The sequence below is a fragment of the Aspergillus terreus genome, genomic scaffold, assembly GCF_000149615.1.
Source record: "Aspergillus terreus NIH2624 scaffold_5 genomic scaffold, whole genome shotgun sequence".
Taxonomy (NCBI): Eukaryota; Fungi; Ascomycota; class Eurotiomycetes; order Eurotiales; family Aspergillaceae; genus Aspergillus; species Aspergillus terreus.
In genome coordinates this window covers 1,725,307-1,745,745 of record NT_165928.1, presented here as the reverse complement: position 1 = coordinate 1,745,745, position 20,439 = coordinate 1,725,307, and the positions used below count along the sequence as shown (strand labels likewise).

Genomic DNA, 20,439 nt, shown 5'->3' with positions numbered 1-20,439 from the left:
TGAGTTCATCTATCGCCCAATCGATACTTCATAGTCATCTATCGTAAAGATATGTAGGATTTGTGAATACGCTAGCTGGGGTATCATGCTTGAGTAGTTAATCCAATGTAGAATTGCTGCGCTTCTGGCCCGCTCCCGCGCCCAGTTTCCAATCTATAGGCTCGTCCTCTGATACACCGGGAGGCGGCACCAGCGCGCCAGCTTGGAACGACCATCCCTTCGCTTTGAGAACTCTCCAGGTCTCCGCAACTTTGACCCTGACCAGATCCCCCGCGGCGATCGCATCCTCCTTCGAGTCGTGGCCCCGACTCCCTCCAGTCTGGATATCCCGCTCGAGGTGTCTCTTCGCAAGAGTCCTCAGACTCATCCGATTGGGCAGTCCCGCCCCAGCCGGGTAGAGGATGACAGTATCAATGACGGTGGGGTGGATGATGCGACAGGCGTTCAGGTCATTGTCGATTGCATGGCCGATGAGAGGGGTGTCCGGCTGCAGCAGCTGGAAGAGCAGCGCGCGCGCCGCCGCCGGAGACTCCACAACCTGTAGCGGCGTCGACTGCACCTCGCCTTCCTCCAGCGAGGGGGCTGGCGCGTCTGCGCTCCCATACGGCACCGCCTGGGTGTAGTGTTCCGGGAAGACCCCCGAAAACCGCGAGTTCAGGTCCAGGACCTCCCCGATAGGCCGCACCAGCACGTCCAGCAGCTTCTTGCCTTCGGGCCAGCTGACCGCCGTGAGCCGGATGAGCTCCAGGCCCAGCGTCGTGTATCCCATCTCGCAGTCGAAACATACCGGCGGCTGTGGCCCTTTGCCGGGCTGTGCAGGGGTCGTCTCGAACTGCAGCACTGTTGCCAGCCGCTTGGCTTCCGAGACTTTAAACACGTGCGTAGGAGATTTCGTGCAGCCCGTGGACGTCCCGACCGGCTCGTTGCAGCACGAAAAGTACGCCTCTCGCGAGCCAGTAACATGGTCGGTGCGTTTGCGCGGCGGCCACAGAGCTTTTCCAGGATGGTGCGTGCATTGTCCGCCGGTGGTTAACGAGCCGTCTTCGCGACGGCCGGGGAACACCTGGAACCGGCCCCCGCATCGATCGCATTTCTCCCAGCCCTTCGACTCGACCACGCCCTTCCTTGCATTTTCGACCTCTTGGCTGGACGGCGCCTTGGTGACATACCCGTGGTTCTCCAGGCCTTGCAGTGGCGTGAGCAGCTTTCTCGCGATAGCGATCTCCTCCTGCGCAGTCAGTCCAGTCGTGAGCGCCTTGGGCTTCTGCTCAGGCTGGACGGGCGCAAGCTTGTAGTATCTCTCGTTCAGATGCGCCTTGACCTCCTCCACCCAGACCTCTTTGCTCATCTTCGTGAGCTTGACGATGCGGAGTTTGATCACGTTCGCGTACACGCTCGGGTTATCCTTTGCTGCCTTCTCCTCCTCGTCCAGGGCCATCGTGATCAGCTCGTCGGACGACAGAACCAGGGACGTCTCGGCGCTGGTTTTTTCCCGCGCAATCTTCTCGTTCAGCGCGGACATCGCGCTGTGCAGTTTCTTCAGGATGGACTGCCGCACGGTGTGGGTTGCGGGCGCTTTTGGCAGCATGCGCGGGTTGAGGCTCTCGCGGGGAGCTTTCCTCAGTGGAGTTTGCGATGCGGGTTTTGCTGGGATGCCCCGGCTTGATTCTGGAGGGCCGGACTTTGGCCGAGGCGGAGATACCTCTCTTGTGGCTGAGGAGAGAGTGGAGGGTGTGCTGGGGGTCGTCTTGGGTCTCTTGGGCGGCGGGCTTGATGATACAGCAGCCGTGCTTGCAGACTGGCTCTTCACTGGGAGTGATGGTTTGGCACTTGGTGAGGGTTTGGGCGTCTCTGGTGCCTGTGGCCTGGGGATTCTCGAAGGCATGGAGGTGGTTTCTTTGCCCGCGGTGAGCGTAGGTTGACCGTTGTTGGGGTCGTCCGACGAGCGGTTGATAGGTGGATGAGAAAATATGCATCGCACCAGAGAGCATCCTTGCCCTTCGGGACAAGCTATGTCCTTGAAGAGTCCCAGGGGGGTGAACATAGTGAAAGGAGGTTGTAGTCAAGGTGACAAGATATGGCGGAATGAAGCTTGCTAGTGTACTGGCATGCGGTTCATTGTCTGCAGTAGCTTTCCGCAGCGACTGGGCTGTATCAGCTGAGATCACCCGAATGAGCAATTCAGATGGTGAGACGCGATGGCAGATTCGTAGCCAAATAGACTGGACGACACGCCGGTCGACTGATGCTTATTGGCTTGTTCTTTGAGATCGCAGTTGGTGTCAGCTCGATGACCATGGCGCGGTGACATGTTGCCCTGCAGCGAATTTAGATCTGAGCAGGTTGCGGGCCTTTCATAGTGAAGACAACCATCGCAGGCGACAACAATCACAAGAATAAGAATATTCCTAGGTATATACGGTGCAGGAGGGTTGATGATGAGTGGTCGGAGTTATGATCAGTGGCCGTGGTGCAAACATTGCAAACTGTCGCCACCTTTGCAAGGCATCAAGGCAGAAATGCGAGGCACTGACATGAGAGAAATAGTTCGAAGATATTAACAATATAGATCAGAGAATTGAACTGGCGCTATAGCACGAGGCTCATACGTAACCATCTATCCTGAGCACAGTGTGGTCAAGAGTAGCGTACCTGCGCCGGACCGCATCTATACATCAATCTAGTAGAAGGACGTCACACCCGTTGAGCCCGTCCAAATATCGTCCAACTACCTCCCTGCATGTTAAAATTAAACAAAGGTAGAACGAACAGAAGAATAGCGCATTAATCAACGCAAGAAAGCCACCCCCATCCCAAGCGAGACACCGTCGTTTCAACACACCACCAGTGCATCCACCACTGCCAACAACATCCCGCTCTGACGACGGCTCCCTCAAGGGATTCCGAAAGTACCCGTCTCTCCACTCTGTCGCACGTGTAGTCCGGGATCCCCAAATGGGCTCCAGCGGACGGGACGACCGCTGCAACCGGCTCGATCGAGAGATGGAGGCCATCTCAACGATGTAACTAAAGAAGTGAGTGGACCAGACATGCGCCCTAGAACGGTGTCAATCGATTGGACTGAGGGGTGGAGACTGTGATCCCCACGGGGTAGAACCGATCAATCAATCAATCGACTAGTCGCTGTGATGACGCTTCGCCTGAATAGGCAGACAGTCTAGATATCTCGGCGCGAGATTGACTTCGAAGCGGGCTAGTTCCGCCGTGCTGCGGCCATTCCGTTCTGAGTGTCAGTGGGTCAGTAGAGGGGACTTTCGGAAGGTCGTATGCATGTAGGTAGACAAGGAAGAGAACATCGCCTGCTGATGCATGAGGTAAATCATCAATGTGTGGGGTGCAGCCCCATCGGCGGTTGTGGGAGGGGAGGAAAGAGATCGCGGAGGGTACTATACTAGTACAACCGACTGAAGCCGCTAGCAACCCCGCGTTCTAACGTTGATGCATGGATCTGGCGGAGTTGCCTGTTTGGTGCTTCCGGGCAGTAGGCAGCGGCCTGTACATCCCAATGCGTGATTGGTGATGTGTTCAACGCTCCTGAGCCGTCGCTTAGGATGCTCATACGGACTCGGTTGCTGTAGATGGATGACGTCGTTCGGTCATCCGTTCTTACGGGATGCTACATTCAGTATGGATTGGACGAGATTTACATATGCAATGTCATTGTCATTTGTATAGTAACATTCCTGTCGTAAATCTATGCAGATCCCGGGGTCATCTGGCTGCAATGCAGTCAAGTGACTCAAGGACAACTATGTTGATGCCACGGTACCAGGCCTCAGGTGGATGACGCTGGCGCGGCGAAGACAAACCCGACTAGAGACGCCAAAGAAATCATAGCAATATCATATCTGGGAATCATGAACATAGATCGTAACGCGACATCACAAAGGTCTGGAGTGTATCGTAGAGGAAAGAAAACAGATCAACGACAATGATATGACCAAAGCAGAAGATGTGAAGATGTGATATGTCAAGGATGTGTCTAGCAAATCATCAGCTATGTACGTTAGCTGACTCGGAGTCAATCCCTGAATCAACATCATCATCATCGGCGATGGCAGACTCCTCGCTTCGCTTGGCCGCCTCGCGCTCCACCGCAAACTGGACCGCGTCCAAGACATCTCTGCAGACCTTCTTCGGCGGGTATCGGGGGATCGTGCCCTCCTGGTAGACACCCGTCTTAACCAGGATGGAGTACCAGTGGGCGTCGCTGATCTCGTTGAACTCGTTTGTCCCCCGGATGTCCGACTCGGGCGTATCGCCGACGAAGTACACGGTGCGCGGCGGCTTGTTGATTCCGTGCGTGTCCTTGCGCCACTGCTGCAGCAGCCGGGTCGCGAACTCGTACGTGCCCAGCTGAGGCTTGCCAAACGCAATCGTCGACAGTTCCTTTCCAGTGACCGCCTTGTACAGCGCCTCCAGGGAGGCGCGCAGCGCGCCCATACCGATGCGAACATGTTCGTGCGAGGTGGACCAGACGACGTCGTTGTGGGAGAAGTAGACCGGAGGGCCCTCGTCAAAGGTTTCAGAGCGGGTGTCCAGGCGGCCATTCTTGGACATCAGCAAGTCCAGGATGATCTGTTGATCGCCGGCCCAGTCGCGGCTGTCGGCGAAGACAAAGATGGCCTCAATGTTGATCTTGCTAAAGTCGCGTACACGAGAGTTCTTGTACTCCTCTTCGGTCAAGCTTCGGAAGGGGGTCGTGTCATGTCTGGTCTTGATGATGTCTCCCGGGGTCACTACATCCTTGAAACCGTAGCCTTCGGCGACCTGGCGGCACTTTTCGCCCACACCTCCGACGACAAGCACCGTGTTGTATCGCTCCGCCATTTCCCGCATGGGGGTGTGTCCGCAGATGAATTGACCCGGAGAGACGTCCAAGTCGAGCTGGCGACTGAGATCCAGACAACGTTCTTCTTCGGTCTTGCCGCCGCCATTGGTCACGAAGATGTACGGTCTGGTAGAGGTCTTAGCAACGCTCAGGCACACGCGTCGATCCCGTCAAGACTAACTGTGGCGGAAGACTTACATTTTGATACCATAGGGATTCTCGCCATTGATATACTTCAATGCGTCCTTTGCTTCGGGAATCACATTGCCTCCGCGCAACAGCACACCGTCAATGTCAAACGCGAGGGCGAATTCGTCTGTGGTTGAAACGACCGGTCTGGATACGGGCGACGCAACGCGAGGCGAACCGTCTTCTGAGGAAATCTCCTCTTCCAGATGCTGTTTGGCCATTTCCATTTCAATGGCGATGTCAGGAGCGTTGGTCGAAGCCATGAGGTGTCTGGGCGGCACGACGACGCTGGGGCCGCCGTACAGGTCGGCCCGAGAGGCCTCGAGACTGGAGAGTCGGCGGACCCTCTGGGTACCGAAGGAATCGGTCGTCGTCATTGTTCTTGTTTCGGAGGTTGGGGATCAACCGAGGTGGAACGGCCGGTGGCGATCGGATACACTGAACCGGAGGAAGGTGGAGGAGCGGGTCGCAAACAAGCAACTTGATGGATCACCACAAGGATCTGACAGATGGGTTGTCCTTGGACGCAGCAAGCGATATATGAAGAAAACCAGGAACGGGACGATCAATGGGTCCTTGGTGTTAGAAGCTGAGGGTCAATTGCATCGACTTGCAGAGACAGGTCGCAGATGGGGCAGTCGGAGCGTGAAATAGGATGCAGAAGGAAGGTGATGAGCAGAGGGGTGGGGTGGAGAAGAGGGTCTCCATCGAGCGGTTGAAGCCATTAATATACGAGACAAGGACGCCTGTGCTGCCTGTGGCTCATCGAGGATGCATCCCATGGCTCCGTCATCGACCGACGCCTCATTAGCGTTGACACGGCAGTGTCGAGGATGGATTCTGTTCGTCCATTCCGGCCGAGCTCCACCGCCGACCGAAGTTTATCATTGTGTTGTATTATCTGTACTCTGTATTCTCTAGGGAGTTAAGGACTAGGATCAACGTCTTACCTAGCTAAGGGCCCTGCGTCAGCGGTTAGAGCGATGCTGATTCGTCCTCAACCACGGTCAGGGCGTCCGGCCAAAAGGCGAGATGTGACATGCAGGAGGTGACGTGCGGGAGAGAGTGGAAGTGGAGGGAGGGAACGTCACTCGAGAGAGATTGATATCAGGAGTGGTCTATGGAGTAACTACGGAGTAACTAAGGAAGGGAAGGGAGGTTGACATCAGCCACCATCTATCACCTCGGCAGGAATATTGTCCTCCGTAACCCATGTAACTCATTATTAAGTCCGCTTATTCTCATTTCATATTCATTTCTCCGTTTTATTTTTATTGTCATATTAATAATAGGATCTCGAGATCCACGGTCTTTGCATGCATGATTCAGCGCCCATCCCTCCTCTTCTGACGTCATCGTGGCGCCTCCTCTCGGGAATATCTCTCGCGACCGCCGCAGTGACAAACCAACTCGTCCGTCTCGCCGTCTCCAGGAACCACTCTCTCTGCTCCTAACAGCCTATAAAGCGCCCTTGCGGTGTCCGAACCTGGTCGCCCGAGGCTGAACACTGCTCCCCCTCATTGGGTTTCTTCTCGCAGCGCCCCCCTACCTTACCACATCGAGACGCCCGTGCATCCAACCCGGAAATGCCAAATTACGCCATGTTACAGGACCCAGACAGCCACACCCGTCAACCACTCTGACTCTTCTCATACTTGCTACATGTGAACGGCCGCTGAGGCGGCTGTGAGGATGCGACCCGCTGCAACCCGACGTGGTGGCCCGGTCCCAAAACCTTGTCAGTCGCTATTGTTCTCGCGGGTGGCGAGGGGTCTGTCCATCCAGAAAACCAAAAAGGAACCAATTATATTACAAAGGCCAACCGCCGTCGCCGCGTGCGGTAGCGAAGCAGAGCTATTGGAAAATACATACAAGGTTCGGCAGTGCCTTGTTTCATAGAAATCATGTACAGAGAAGGGGGAACGACCGAAGCCTCGAACGACACATTCTGCACGGAACCAACCATATGTCCTGCTGATGGTCGATGCTGATTATTCACCGCGTGTGATTAGGGTCACCAGCCCTGGGTACCGTCACTCTTTCTTTCTCCAGGAAATCCAGGAAAATCACCTCGCGCCCCTCTTGCCCGCCTGGGGTCGCTGTCCAGCGGAGATGACTTCTTCGGCGGCACGCGGCCCAGCTTATACGGTGGCTGTCTGTACCCACCGGACATCCGATGTTGATCGTATGGCCGCAGTCTGGACGGCGACCCGCCATCGCGTCCTAGCCAGTAGTCCTCCGGTGAATAAGGCACCGCGGAAGCCTTGGACTGCGGCTTCCCTCGCCGGATGTGAACTCTCTTGATGTCATCCTGTCGGACAATTCGCGGCCGGGAGATGATTTCGCGATTGGAACTGACGGCCCCAGGAAGCGGCGTTCGGGGGTATTGGACAGGCGCGTTCTCGTCGAAATAGTCTGCTCTTTGCGCTGCATTGTTCACCGGTGTCCGCACTTCTCGTACAGGAGGGAGCGGCTTGAAACTCCCCGAGTGACGCGATGTTCGGCGCGGTTCAGAGTGATCGTTTATATTGATGGTTTCGAAGTGATCTTCCACGTAGTCGACCGGGGCATGGAACGAGCGGCGCGCTGCACTTTGAGACGACGATGGTGCCGAATGATCAGAGTATCCGCCGGTGTTGTCCCAGTAGTCTCCGATGTAGTCATATGGCCGGTCAGGATACCCATATGTCGGTTGGCACACGTCAGCCTGTCGAGGATGCTGTAGTTTCTCGCCCGCATTAGCAAACACGGGCTTCCTTCGATAATCGTGTCCCTGTGGTAGTGCTCCATTGCCTGGCCCTCGAAATCCATGCATCATTGCCCGTGGATTGACGGGGAGGCCGACTACCGCAGGTCGACTCCACTGCCGGTCTGGCACCGAAAAGTTCTGCGGTCGATTGGGAGCACCCAGGATACTCCTCGGCCTTGCAGCGTCTTCTTCAAAAAGTGTTTCACCACTGTTTGGTCGGGGTGACTTATGCTGGCTCCAGCGTAGCGGTTCTGGATACAGGCCCGGCTTGTCTGGCAACAGATCCGAGACGGTCCGCGGCGATGACTGAGTTGGTGAAGCATTCAGGTCAGAAGTAGACGAGTAGGCAAATGCGGTCTTGCCCAGGGTGCCATATCCACGACGGTCTTCATCGTAGTCATGTTCGGGACTGGTGACGGTGAGAGTCGGGTGTGGAGCTGGGCGTTGCAAAGGTGGCAGGGGCCTCGATATTTCCCTAACCGCATGAGACGGGGGTTCAGGGCTTGGGGTTGGTCGTGTCGGAAGAGTAAAATTGGAGGGTTCCGACATCAGACCCCCGATTTCGAAGAACGAACTGCGCTCCTTGTTTCGTCGCATCTTCCTACAGCAGAAGAATATGATGACCCCGAGGATGAAAAATCCCGAGACTCCCGAAGCAACCGAGACCCCTATCACTGCGCCAGCGTTCAGACGACTCCCAGATGATGTGCCTTGAGGGGGTGTTGCGTCTGCGCTCGTCGTGCTAGACGGATCTTGCGTGGCGGTGGTCACCGTCAATGGGCTCTGAAAGCTCGTAAGCCTTACAGAAGTGTGCTCACCCTTACTCGAGCGTGTTGAATTTGACATCGTGGAACTGGGCGCCGTAGTCACAGGCGGCATGGTTGTCGTTGTTCTCGTTACAGCCACGACGGTAGCAGTTATCGTGCTATGGGTTCCTCGTGCAGCTCCAGACACCGCATCACAGATACCGTAGGAATTTGACGCCACTGCTTCGGCCATGGAGCACGTTGAGAAGCTACATTGCAAGGCTGCTTCGCCGAGGGTAAAGCCATTTTTGGCGCGTGTCCTGCACAAGCATGAAAAATCCTGCCCATTCGAGCATGCATTCTTTGGGTATTCGGTCCTGACGAACTTTCGGATGCAATCCGACGCACAGCGCGGTACCGAGTCGAACGTAGATGCAGGAGACATTGTAGGCTGCGCCTCATTGGAGGTGACGGCCAGACACGAGGTGACCGGGGACAGAACTGCGAGGCATAACCATCGAGAGGCCGACAATATCATACTTCTGCCACCTCTTGAATGTTGTGTCAGTAAAGCGTGTGGACGTGGTTCCCGTAACTCACCTCGATATCACGACTGCAGCCAACTGAATACTCTTGAAGACATAGGCACGCATGTATGATCATCCTAAGGACCCTGACAAGGCAATGGACCAAGATATTTGCATTGGATTTGGCGTTCAAGGTCTTGGGCTGTTAAGGTGAAAGACAAGTCTGTCGAGTCTACGAAGAACGTGAGAAAAGGGGCTGCACATAAGAGCCATGGCGAACAAGCTCATCTTGTCGAAGAGGGCGCCAAACTGAGTCTGATGTCATTTGTTGACAGGTCGCTCACTGGCCGTACACTTGAAACGGCGCCAATCTGAGACAGGATTCTTGGGGAAGCAGGCCCTATAGGCGCCCAGATGAAACAGGAAGCCATTCTTCACGCGAGGACACGTAGGGGACAGGATGAAGGACCGGCAGTGAGCAGATCGTTGTGGTTGGGGAAAGGGACCAGATAGGCGCCCGGTTGGCGCTGAAGAAATGCAAGATGAAGAGGACGCCCAATCCTACCAGGTCAGCTGACGGAACTCCCCCAATATCGTGGTCGGGTTAAGCGCTTGAAGGGTCCAGCGAGAGGGCTGGACGCCGCGCCCTGCCTTACAACCCGATCGAGCAGTACAATTTGCGAAAGTGGTGTCACCCCTTGAGGATTCTTTCTTTCTTGTCCCCTCAAAGGTAGTCCAAGAATGCGCTTAACCGAATATCTACCGCCTTGGATCTTAAGGTAGCAGCATATCGTATGGTACTGAAAGACGCGCGCTCCGAGGTGATGTATCAACGAGCACTTGCAGGCTACGAGAAGGCACTGGTTTCTGACTACATATCCACCCTCGACACAGTCAACAACTTTGGGTGTCTCTACTCCGAACAGGGGAAGGTCCGCGAACAGCTTGCCAAGATTTTTATCTTATCGATCTCCTCACATCTGATCTATTGGGAATGATATCAAGTTATTATTATTGTGTTGAAAGCTCAGTGAGCTTGAATTCAGCCCTTATTTGCTTACGTGATCTACTAGTTGTCTTCTCTGGCAAAATTTATACTTAATGAATGGAATGCCTTCGTGTCCATGAACAGTCAGGCTGAAAACAGCAGTGAAGCAATGATCAATCAGCCAAAACACAACGAATCAACTAGACAAGATCACAATATCTCATCATACCTATCAGTCAATGTTATCAACCACACGCAGTGTATAAATCACGCCTTGCCAGGGCAGGTAGCACCTCCATCGTACCCACCAGAGCACTTCTTGCCGTCTCCACCACCATGGCTCGCGAGACACTGCCAACGAGATTAATATCTAGCTTCCACGGGAGGTATCCTAGAAGTAAGGCAGTTATCTTACGCTGGTACCATGTCCTCAATCGCTAGAGAACCCGTCAGCATAATACATATATCAAGTCAGAAATAAGAAATATATTCACTAGTTAATAAGGCCGATCTTGCACGAGGAGCCATTACAAGACTAGCAGAGAAATACTTAGGATAAAACACTATCATAGGAAACCTGCCTATCATAAACCGCAGTCAATAGCACTGTCGCAAGTGTTCGACTGGGGGAGAGCCAGGGCAACAGCCGAGGTAGTCACTAGGGCAAGGAGGAACTTGGTGAGCTGCATTTTGGTTGTTGGATTGCGAATGAGAATTCGGTCGAGATAAGGATGCTTAAGGAATTGCGTTGTGTGATTATACAGACCGAACTGACGAGGAGGACTATCCTTTTAGCCCGATTTAGCCCCCAATAGTCACCCAGACCAAAATCCGCTGAACTGGTTGTTCTCTATTAGCCTTGGTCTAGATGTCTGGCCCTATTGGGTTTCATGCGACCTAAGAAGGCTATAGAGCTCTACTGCATGCCAGACATACTGGACAATCCCAGAAAAGTTGGCCGGTACGTCCCCACGCAACGATCTTTTACCTAAACGTGAGAGCATTCACAACTTGAGTGGATTGGTCTGCTTCACCTCAACGTGCAAATTTTCGCCTCAACGCAATTTTTGAAGCAACTTAATCTACCATCTAGTATCACTATCATAAATTCCTATATCGTGTTCGGTGTCTTTTGCCAGAAACCGATTATTAGGGGTCACCTTCTACTTAATTAGATACTTTATTAATTCGGGAGTATCCACTTGAGTGGTACCTTAACGGTTCAGCTTGGTACTCTTAAGAAAACTAAGACGGTCTGACGTCGATTAATGTGAGGAAGAGGATCGGTCACTGTACGAGTAGGCAGGAGAAGGGCAAGATATGGATAGCGTCTGCTTGTAGCCGAAGTTACTAGGGGTGGGAACATACAAAGAACTTCGCTTTTATCTACTTATTTAACTAGCAATGTCGCTATTCATCTAATCAGGGCTTTTATCCTCCAGGCAAAAGATGCCACCGAGGATCCTAGAATTGGCATCTGGCATTAGCTCTTAAGCGAGTGGGGAGCGTCTAATGTAAAGGGAGACTGGTTCCTGACAATCTGAATAGTAGGTATGATAAGAAAAGTTATTAGTACTACAATGCACTGCATCGATGCCAGGGGCAATATTAATGACTTGCCTTAACGGGGGAGCTATCTTGTAGCTTTTGGTAGTTCCACCGTTTGCACTAGTTTGCATGGAGGCTTCCAGCTATGCAGGTCACTTGTATGGGGCAATACAGAGCTCCCGTGTGACATATTTTATACAGGGGGATGGTCAGAAGAATTAGGTCAAATCAACGCAGAGATCGAAATTAATGTCATTGCCATCAATCATTAAGTTAACCACTGACAACAAACCAAGTAAAAAAAGGTACCCAGTATCACAAATGAGCTGGTATCATCCGGAGAGAAGCAAAATAGCCGATCGCATATAAAGACAAAACAGTTCAATCGCAATAAAGATTCCACTCAAGAAAAACACCCCATTCCGCCAGGTGCATGCAGGCCGGATGCGCTTTCATCATTATGGCAACAAAGGCGCAGTAGCGGCGGGGTTGCATCAATTCGAGCACTAGTCTCGGCCGGACCGCCGCGGAATCACGCTGACGGCATCATGGTCGCCCATTCGCTTTCCAACCGGATCGCTCGTTGGGAAACAAATGCATCTTGCGGGATGCAGCGAAGATCGACCGAGACTAGCGAGATTGGACGGTGTATAATGGTCTAGTACTTGAAAATAATGTACCTGTTGAGGGTGGATTAGCTCGGGTTCTGGGCAGACGCAATCTGGACGAGGGGAGCAAACATACAGAGCATGAATGATACCAGGAATCCAACCCAGGATGGTCAAACAGATGTTGATCAGAAGATCAGCACCGCATCCTCGCTCGAGGAAGACACCAAGAGGAGGAAGGATGAAGGCGAAGAAGATCTTGCAGATGTCCCTGGATGCGATGTTAGTTTGATTTTTCTTCGTCTTTTCCCTTTCCTTTTCTTTATTGGTTGCGTGAAGAAGACAGCGACCGGGCGAGTGGCAGGTAAGGTGACTTACGAAGCAGTGAAAGGCATTGTGGTCGAGAGAAGTCGTCAGGGACTTATAAAAAGATAGAATGGAGATGGAGTCGAGGGAGAATTCACGAAAACCCGGGGAATGGAACACAGGGGGTGGGGAGTGGAAGGGATGGAGTGAAAAAGTCGTTGATGAACAGACAGTTGGGACGGGGGGAAGACGACGACGTCAGGAGGCGGGAAGGACAGCAGCCTTTAATAAGAATGTCCCTGATGTGCAGGACCCTCTTTTGTCGACCTTACAGAGGGATGATGAGCGCTACGTCATCCAGCCACCGCCCGCTGTGGCTCATACCATCACCGCCCAGTCCTTATTGGAGCAGCCAAGCCCTGATGAACACTGGATTTCCGCTGCCTAGATCATTTGTCAAAGTACAGACTACTATCATGGACTATCGTTATGTCGGTTGTTCTCCGAGCACAACTACTGTACAAAGAAATGGTTGGTGGCTGGTATCACACAATGAGCGCTTGGCTACCTATGTAGGCTTCTCTGTACAGAGTAAGGTCACCAATTTTTATCTTGTTGCCTGACAAAGCTGGGCTTGGCATTCGACACACTACTCGAGTCTGGTGTACAGCCCTATTTGGTTTCTAATTATATAGTCTCATAGCCCCTTTCACTCTTGAAGGCCGCAAGTCCATACCTATACCTTACTTACTACCTATTATATGGTGGGGTCCTTCCAGCCCTACGGCCTTGCTCGCCAATACCCGCCATCGAGCCCGCCTGTTGACCTCCACTTGTCCAGGCCTGGATTCTTTGTCCAGACTGATATCATTCTCGCGTGTTCCCCACGAAGACCGGCACGTTCTCTCGGCCAGGATGGGTCGGGGTTAGATTCCGTGGAGTTGATCTCCGTGCTCCTGGACAATACGTCATACTGCCGTTGTAGAGCGTAACAGGGTCACCACCTGATATGGATTCAGTTGGTCATACTAGAGCTTACGATTGGTACAATTGCCCGCTTAACAAGACGAGAAACGCCACAGAATAGATTCCCCTGAGCAAGACGGCTCATACCAGAGAAAGCTTGATGCCTAGGTGGGCCACCACGCAACTGTTCTTAGAACATATTCTTTGTATTCAACCAAGTGGAATCAACTACGCCGTAGAGTCTTCTTTGGCGGTTGTCTCCACCTAGTATTTCTAGGACCCCGCGTGGTGAAGATGGGTTGTTACATAGCTAGTCCGGAGTAGACCCTACCTCCCTACAACGCTGGTCTTGGCGCTGACATCAAAAATCATTTGGCCGCTTCACCTTCCGCATGTCGCGCTCCCGCATCACCGCACCATCACGCAGCCCCGAGAGCGACGGACTCGCCCATAGACTCTTACTACGCAGAGTTCATGCTCACTCATGCGTCCATGTCGATGAAATTCGGGCTCGTCCCGCGCTCAATGGCCGTGCGCCAGGCTATTAAGCCTCGGGCACTTCTGCAACCGCTCGGATGTACCTCCCTTCGAAAACCTACACTGAGCCCGATACTGTCACGGAGACATCTTGGGACGAAACAAAATGCGTCCCACAATAACCCCCTCTTTGCTTGTACCTGGGTGACGGGCACTCCACATGCGATTGTACGTATTCTGCGTTGACCGCGGCGACAGAAGAGCTAATGGCCTATGAGACTCCAGATGATGTACTTTCGAGCCTGCCCTCCCCGTCGCAATCACTTGCAGAATCAGCACATGTCCCTGTCTTACTTGTCACACCGAGCTTTGCGCAATGGATTGACACAGGCTCCCCGTTCCTCGAAGACTGCGTAAATCGACTTACGCAGCGTGCTTCTCCGCAACCCGTCCACGCCATTGTAGCCATCGTCGATAGACTGCCCGACATCCGTGCGCAATCATGTGATGAAGATACGACAGAGTCTGAAGGGTTGTCATTGATGGTTGTCAGAGCAGAGGATATACAAGGGAAGGCCTCACCGCCTCGTCGTGTGCGAAGCATGGAGACCGAAGAGTCCGCCCTCGTGTTTTCGTTTCAGGACGGTCTGTCCCGCAAAGATGCCCCTCAGCACATCCACGAGATCGGACTGCGGCTTGCGAACACCATCTTCGTCAACGGAAAGGAGAACACCCTCGTGGGGTCCCGTTGGGTCTATGATTCTTCGTCTTCCAGATACACCCTCGACCAGTCAGTCGACCTGTCCCGCTGCATAGTCGCTCCTAGTACTAGCACTGTGCACAACAGGCTTCAGCTCCCCTTATCTCCTGTCAGCCAGCGGAGAAGAGTTATATCCAGCATGGGCAACATTCTTCGCCAATTGGCAAAACACACCGACTCTACATCAACAGCCTCCATGCCGGCCTCGACAGAGCTGGAGAAAGAGCTTCCTCGTTATATCGAGGAGAATAATATTGAAGATCGAAGGGTATCTGTTTGGGCCTTAGTGGAGACTCCCGGGCAGTGCGCTTCTTCAGAAGCTGGCGAAAACAGTCTCCTCCAGCGAATCCAGGCCGGCGGTAAACTTCACCGTGTCATGAGTGGTGGGGGTGGTTGGGGTAAGAAGCAGGGCTTGCTATCCCTGGACCCTGAGATCTGCTTTCTCGAACCAACAGAGAGTAGCGTCCTCCTTGACAGCCTCTTTTCTCCTATTCAGAGTAGAAGTGAGCATGGTCGGCTTCCACAGTATGAGCAGAATATGGGAATAAACGAGCTCTCCTCTCTTGATCAAGTTGCTAGAGAAGGTGACTACGTTCAGTTCTTTGTGTCCATCGATCCGTGTGAGATCCGGTCCGCCGCATCGGCGTCCTCAGGCTCTCAAGATGCTATTGCATGCCACTTCGGCGTCGTATTGGACGCTGAATCTCCAATGCCAGCAATCACCACCTCTGGTCAGAAAGATCTGACAGTGATACCCAACACCTTCGGCGCTCTATCTGAGAAAGCCATCGCCTATCTCCAACCGGTGTCAGCCTCTCGCGAGTCCACGACGGTGGAATCAAGTACTAAGATCGACATCCCGGGTGCTCGAGTCGAGTTGGTCATTGAATAAATCCGATGTGTATTATACCCTTCAATTAGAGATAGTCAGAATATCCATCTGTATACTATACGAGCAAATCCCGTAAGATGCAGAGCTTCGAAAGATTCACGTGGGCGAGGCTGCCAGGCTCGACGAAACCCAGCAGCTCTCAGTCATGCAGTTGTAAACGCCGAGTGGTCCCCGCTGCAGGGTGCGTAGTTCGGTCTTCGGGGCCGCATGAGGAGATCCCTAGCTTTAGTCTGCCGTGAGATAACTGGACGTGTCGCTAGTCTTGCAGCCATGTGCTCTCGGGGAACAGCAGCATGCTTCGGCGACATGGCGATGTAAAGGCCGACATGAGATTCATCTGCCTCCTAGATAGAAGGCGCATGAATCGGTGTCGAGGTGCTATGAAGATGATAATCGTGAGTGTCGAGAACCAATCGACTGGAACAACCGCATGCAACCGCCCAAAAGCAGAACCGATTATCTACGGTGTAAGACTGGTATAAACCGACGAATTGGTGTTGTAGCAGACTCAAGACGTCATCCGTAGGGAATTTTGGTGCGTTCCCAGCCCATCCTCCCAGCCGGCGCGCGCGGCGGCTGCGCAAGGGATGACGAACATGATTCAAGCGGCTGTATACGGATATTGATTGGAAGGTATCGGGCTTCCATTCTGGTAGACGGGACGCTGCGAGGGAGTGCAGGTCAGTCCGTAACAGTTCTTCAGGATTTCCTGAATCAGGGCCATGCGCGTTCTTTGATACAAGGGATCATTTGTGTTACCCCAAAGCAAGAAAGAAATGGGTAGGATGATATGGAAGAAAGTTACTTGTCTACAGTATCTGGATAGTGGATAGGTACTGATTGGTTATGGACTTTCATATAGTTCTACGCAGTGAGGCACTCCAACAAGAGGAACGTAAGGCACAAACTGGGTCATTGGTAGAATCATGGAACTGAAGCATATCGTCTGACAAGTAAGGTACGCTTGGGAGGCCATTCAGGAAGCCTTGCTTGACAGGCGGATGATTGAACTTCTGCATTAGTGATTGGGAGATCTGTTCATCTATTTGAGCCAATTTGTCATACTCTCTGGCTTTTCATCTCAGGGATTGGTAAGGATCCTCCATACCAAATGGACCGCGTGTGTGAGGTCTTCCCCATGGTCTCCTCTATGACAAATTAATAATCCCGCAACTGTTAGGGCAACAAGGTGCTAACTATACTTGTAATTAAATCGACGCTTTACAGAAAATAACTAGTAGATTGAAGGAGGAGAGAACCTAATACTATAGAAACAACCTTGAACATTCTTAATACAGCACAGCGCGTAGAATACCACTCAATATCCACCACTTTAGTTGTATACTTAGCCATACGTACCCAACTCACAATAAATCTGTATCAGCAACAAGCCTACTCCACCACGTACTGGCGCCGCCGCCGGAGCAAAAGCAGCGAGGCCGGAACTTGTACAGCCGTAAACGCAATCATAACCCGGAACTGCATGGTATAACCCTCCGCGAAAGCCTTTTCGACCAAAGCCCGGAGGTTCGTCGGAAGAGTAGGGATGACGCTGACTGCCTCCAGTAGACGGTCCAGCTCTTCCGAAGGCATCTTCCCATCCAGCTTCGCATGTAACTTGTCAGACAGGATGTTGGACGCAATCGATAAGCCAATAGCACCTCCCAGGAAGCGGCCTTGGTTCATGGCCCCTGTGGCAATTGCTGCAGCACACCGAAATGTTAGCGACGCAAGGACGTGGCAAGTGACATGGGCGAGCGTACCGAGATCCCTAGTCTCGACGACATATGGGACGGCCAAAATCAAGATACCGATTGTAGTGCCTATCCCGGCCCCCGCAATGACTTCATATGCGTACCCAGCAGCAGGGAATTCGTTTGTCTCAGGCAGACAGGACAGCAAGACCATCCCGACTATGTGGAGTATGGAGCCAGCCAGCGCAAAGTAAACGAACGGTATACGGCCTTTTAGACTGGCTAGGTTTGCAGCGCTCGTAAATATGGTCGAAACCGCAGAGTAGGGGATAAGTCGGACGCCGGCCATTAGCGGCGACGCTTTCGTAAGTATCTGGAGTCGCTGCGTGAGATACACGACGACCACGTTCCACGGACAGCCGCTAACAAACGTGGCTCTGCCCTTCAGGTCAGCATTCGTCGAAGCAGATTGTGCAACGAGGACTCTACTCACATGAGCATGCCAATCCAGGCTCTGTTGTATAGGGCTCGCCTGGGGAATATCTGTTCAAAGTCGGCAATCTTCTCTGAAATAACCCATTCCCATATAAAGAATGCTATCCACGCCAACCCGCACACTACGAGTAGGCCTATCGTGGTCCCTGAAGACCACGAAAACTGCTGACCTGCCTCGTTCAACACTGCTACTAACAGGATTGCACCTGTGAGCAGCAAGAGAGTCCCAACAATATCGAGTTGGCGGAAAAGCCACATGCTTGGCTTGAGATATGACAGTGGTTTGGGGGCGATTGAGCCATAATTCGGCGGCATTGCGAGAAACAGCATCGAGACTGCCAGGAACCCAGGTGGGAGACTGGTTGTGTGAGCTTCTAGCGCATGGTAGAGCTTGTGTACCCTTGATGAACGCACTTGATGTAGAATACCCATCTCCAAGCCGAGTTTTGCGCTAAGGCGCCTCCAAATATCGGACCTGTCAAGGAGGCGAGGGCTACAGCTATAGCCAATGTTCCCCCGTAGATGGGTAACTTGGGCTTCGGTGCAATCTCATATATGCAAAGAATACCGAGCGGGTAGACTCCAGCGCCGCCAATGCCTTGGAATGCCCGACATATGACTCTTATGATTTGGAGATTCAGCATATTAGTGAAACAGGATCAAGACAAGGAGATGGTCGAAAAACCAGGACTTACAGTTGATCGGCTGTCTGAGACAGGCCACATCCAAGTGAAAACAGCAAGAACATCACATCCGCAGCGAGGATGGTCTTTTTGCGTCCGATAATGTCGCCCACCTTTGTCCATACGGACATGAAGCCTATCGTACAGTTAGGGAAGCCTTATATCGACAGACGCAACGTACCAGTGAAGGTTGATAAGAAGGCTGTGGTGATCCACCCTGTCTTGTCGAACCCCTTCAACTCATCTGTCATGGCTATTAAGGAGGTGCTGACGATAGTGACCTCCAGATTGACAAGGTAAAAGCTGATCCAGATTCTAGATTGGTTCTCAAATGTTAGTCCAGTATCATTCAAGGTTGTAGACAGGATTACCCAGCCAAGACGAAACACAGTCTCCAGCCGCTTGGATACACAATTTCATGTCCATCCCGTATTTCTAGCGACGTACCGACATACGGCCGCTCTGCAGCGGCCTCTTCGGTGAATTTCTCGTGGGCTGGAACTAGACGCTCGTCTTTTTCCTGGTGCTCCATGTCGGTGGAAACTAATTGCAACTATCGCAGACAACGATTCCTGGGACGGGATCGAGAGCAATATCAGCATTGAAGTAAGCGCTCTAAAGCCTATTGTAGGGAGAGACTCATACGATATACATCTCCTATTCCGTTTTGGTGCTTGTTCTCCAAACAGGGCTTCGAGTAGCGCAACGTTCCGTTCCTCCCGATTCACCCTCTGGAAGGGACTGTACATTACCTCCGAGACATCACACCTGACATTTGACATCATACATGTGTCTTGTGTTTATACTGATCCTGCTGCAACGATCTATTGCGGCCCTGTGGCGTTCCACCTTGCATGCCGGGCTCTGCATGAGGCCAAATCTGTCGAAGCATTCCACTCAGCTGGGTCGATACTCTGCTTCGGGACATTCCATCACTCTCGATCTGTATTCTACTAGGTAGCACTGCATCTTCAGCAAAATTTGGCGAATAATGCGGCTACGGCTTTCGAGGGATCCGGTAGGACACGTGTATCAAAATCAAGGCGTATAGAGCTCCCATCAGGCGATAGCGTGAGCGACGTGCCACAAGCGTCAGGTAGAGCATGGGAGTATGGAAGCACTTGCAGATCTTCAGAGATAAGTGTACAGGAAGGTGTGACAACATGGTACAATGTAGCAACTGTGCTAGACAATATGCCACCCCTATACCATCTCACGCCAATAACTGATGCAGCTGAGCAGATCGGGAAAGCGATCTCTGATCTCCAGGCGGTTGTCGTAATCCTCCTCCAGATCGTCTGTACCATCACCAAGCAATGGTCCTGCATCCACCCCTGGCGAGGGTCTCTCAGCAGAAAGCACGTATGAACTATTGGTATATCTTCGCCCTGTCGTCTCGGTGAGTCCAACGATCGAAGTTGAGCCAATACGTTGATCTAGTCAGTTATCTATCTGTCCTCTTACTTTGCTACCAACAGCATCATTATTTCAATTTTGACCAAATGAAATCTGCCCATAGCGTCATGGATCAGATAGCCACTCCAATCTTGGACTTCCTTTGGGCATGCCTCAATATCATTCTATGCGCCCTGAGTCTCAAGGTCTTCCCTCTTGCGTGGCATGTATGTCTCTCATACTCACTGGACACACCTCGAATCTACAGCTGACAATAGTCCGTATTGTAGATACGCAGCTACTATTCCTACTTTTTCCACTATCTCATCGACAAGCGTCCAGTCCCTGAATGTACCCTGTCCCGTCTGACTCTCTTCCAGCCAACAGTCTGGACGTCAAGCACCCCGCTGGGTGAAATCGATATCATGGGCCATAAATCCAACTCCACATACTTCACTGACTGGCGACGCCGCTCGCAACTATCACATGTGCTGTCTCTTCCGACTTGGGACTCAGAAGCCGGTCGAAGGGGGGGAATGTCATTCATCAACCCGGGGCAATCGG

General features: G+C 52.5%; 6 protein-coding genes across 6 annotated transcripts; 1 reads left to right on the top strand and 5 right to left on the bottom strand.

Moving 5' to 3' along the window:
* Positions 1 to 449: 449 nt before the first annotated feature.
* Positions 450 to 2,044, bottom strand: rex3 (putative RNA exonuclease Rex3; the record flags this gene model as incomplete). Its single annotated transcript, XM_001213335.1, has 2 exons — positions 450 to 719; positions 788 to 2,044. The coding sequence occupies 2 exons, from the start codon at positions 2,042 to 2,044 to the stop codon at positions 450 to 452; spliced, it is 1,527 nt and encodes a 508-aa protein (XP_001213335.1).
* A 1,970-nt stretch (positions 2,045 to 4,014) lies between these two features.
* ATEG_04156 (phosphatidyl synthase) lies at positions 4,015 to 5,418 on the bottom strand (the record flags this gene model as incomplete). Its single annotated transcript, XM_001213334.1, has 2 exons — positions 4,015 to 4,978; positions 5,051 to 5,418. 2 exons carry the CDS (start codon positions 5,416 to 5,418, stop codon positions 4,015 to 4,017), a joined length of 1,332 nt encoding a protein of 443 aa, XP_001213334.1.
* Positions 5,419 to 7,055: 1,637 nt separating this feature from the next.
* On the bottom strand, positions 7,056 to 9,189 carry ATEG_04155 (uncharacterized protein; the record flags this gene model as incomplete). Its single annotated transcript, XM_001213333.1, has 2 exons — positions 7,056 to 8,856; positions 9,137 to 9,189. The coding sequence occupies 2 exons, from the start codon at positions 9,187 to 9,189 to the stop codon at positions 7,056 to 7,058; spliced, it is 1,854 nt and encodes a 617-aa protein (XP_001213333.1).
* A 3,068-nt stretch (positions 9,190 to 12,257) lies between these two features.
* On the bottom strand, positions 12,258 to 12,602 carry ATEG_04154 (YqaE/Pmp3 family membrane protein; the record flags this gene model as incomplete). Its single annotated transcript, XM_001213332.1, has 3 exons — positions 12,258 to 12,279; positions 12,344 to 12,478; positions 12,586 to 12,602. The coding sequence occupies 3 exons, from the start codon at positions 12,600 to 12,602 to the stop codon at positions 12,258 to 12,260; spliced, it is 174 nt and encodes a 57-aa protein (XP_001213332.1).
* A 1,402-nt stretch (positions 12,603 to 14,004) lies between these two features.
* ATEG_04153 (uncharacterized protein) lies at positions 14,005 to 15,608 on the top strand (the record flags this gene model as incomplete). Its single annotated transcript, XM_001213331.1, has 2 exons — positions 14,005 to 14,184; positions 14,235 to 15,608. 2 exons carry the CDS (start codon positions 14,005 to 14,007, stop codon positions 15,606 to 15,608), a joined length of 1,554 nt encoding a protein of 517 aa, XP_001213331.1.
* Positions 15,609 to 17,000: 1,392 nt separating this feature from the next.
* ATEG_04152 (uncharacterized protein) lies at positions 17,001 to 19,012 on the bottom strand (the record flags this gene model as incomplete). The annotated part of the gene is made up of 7 exons (XM_001213330.1): positions 17,001 to 17,311; positions 17,372 to 17,739; positions 17,968 to 17,988; positions 18,212 to 18,418; positions 18,493 to 18,616; positions 18,662 to 18,795; positions 18,936 to 19,012. 7 exons carry the CDS (start codon positions 19,010 to 19,012, stop codon positions 17,001 to 17,003), a joined length of 1,242 nt encoding a protein of 413 aa, XP_001213330.1.
* Between the last annotated feature and the right edge of the window lie 1,427 nt (positions 19,013 to 20,439).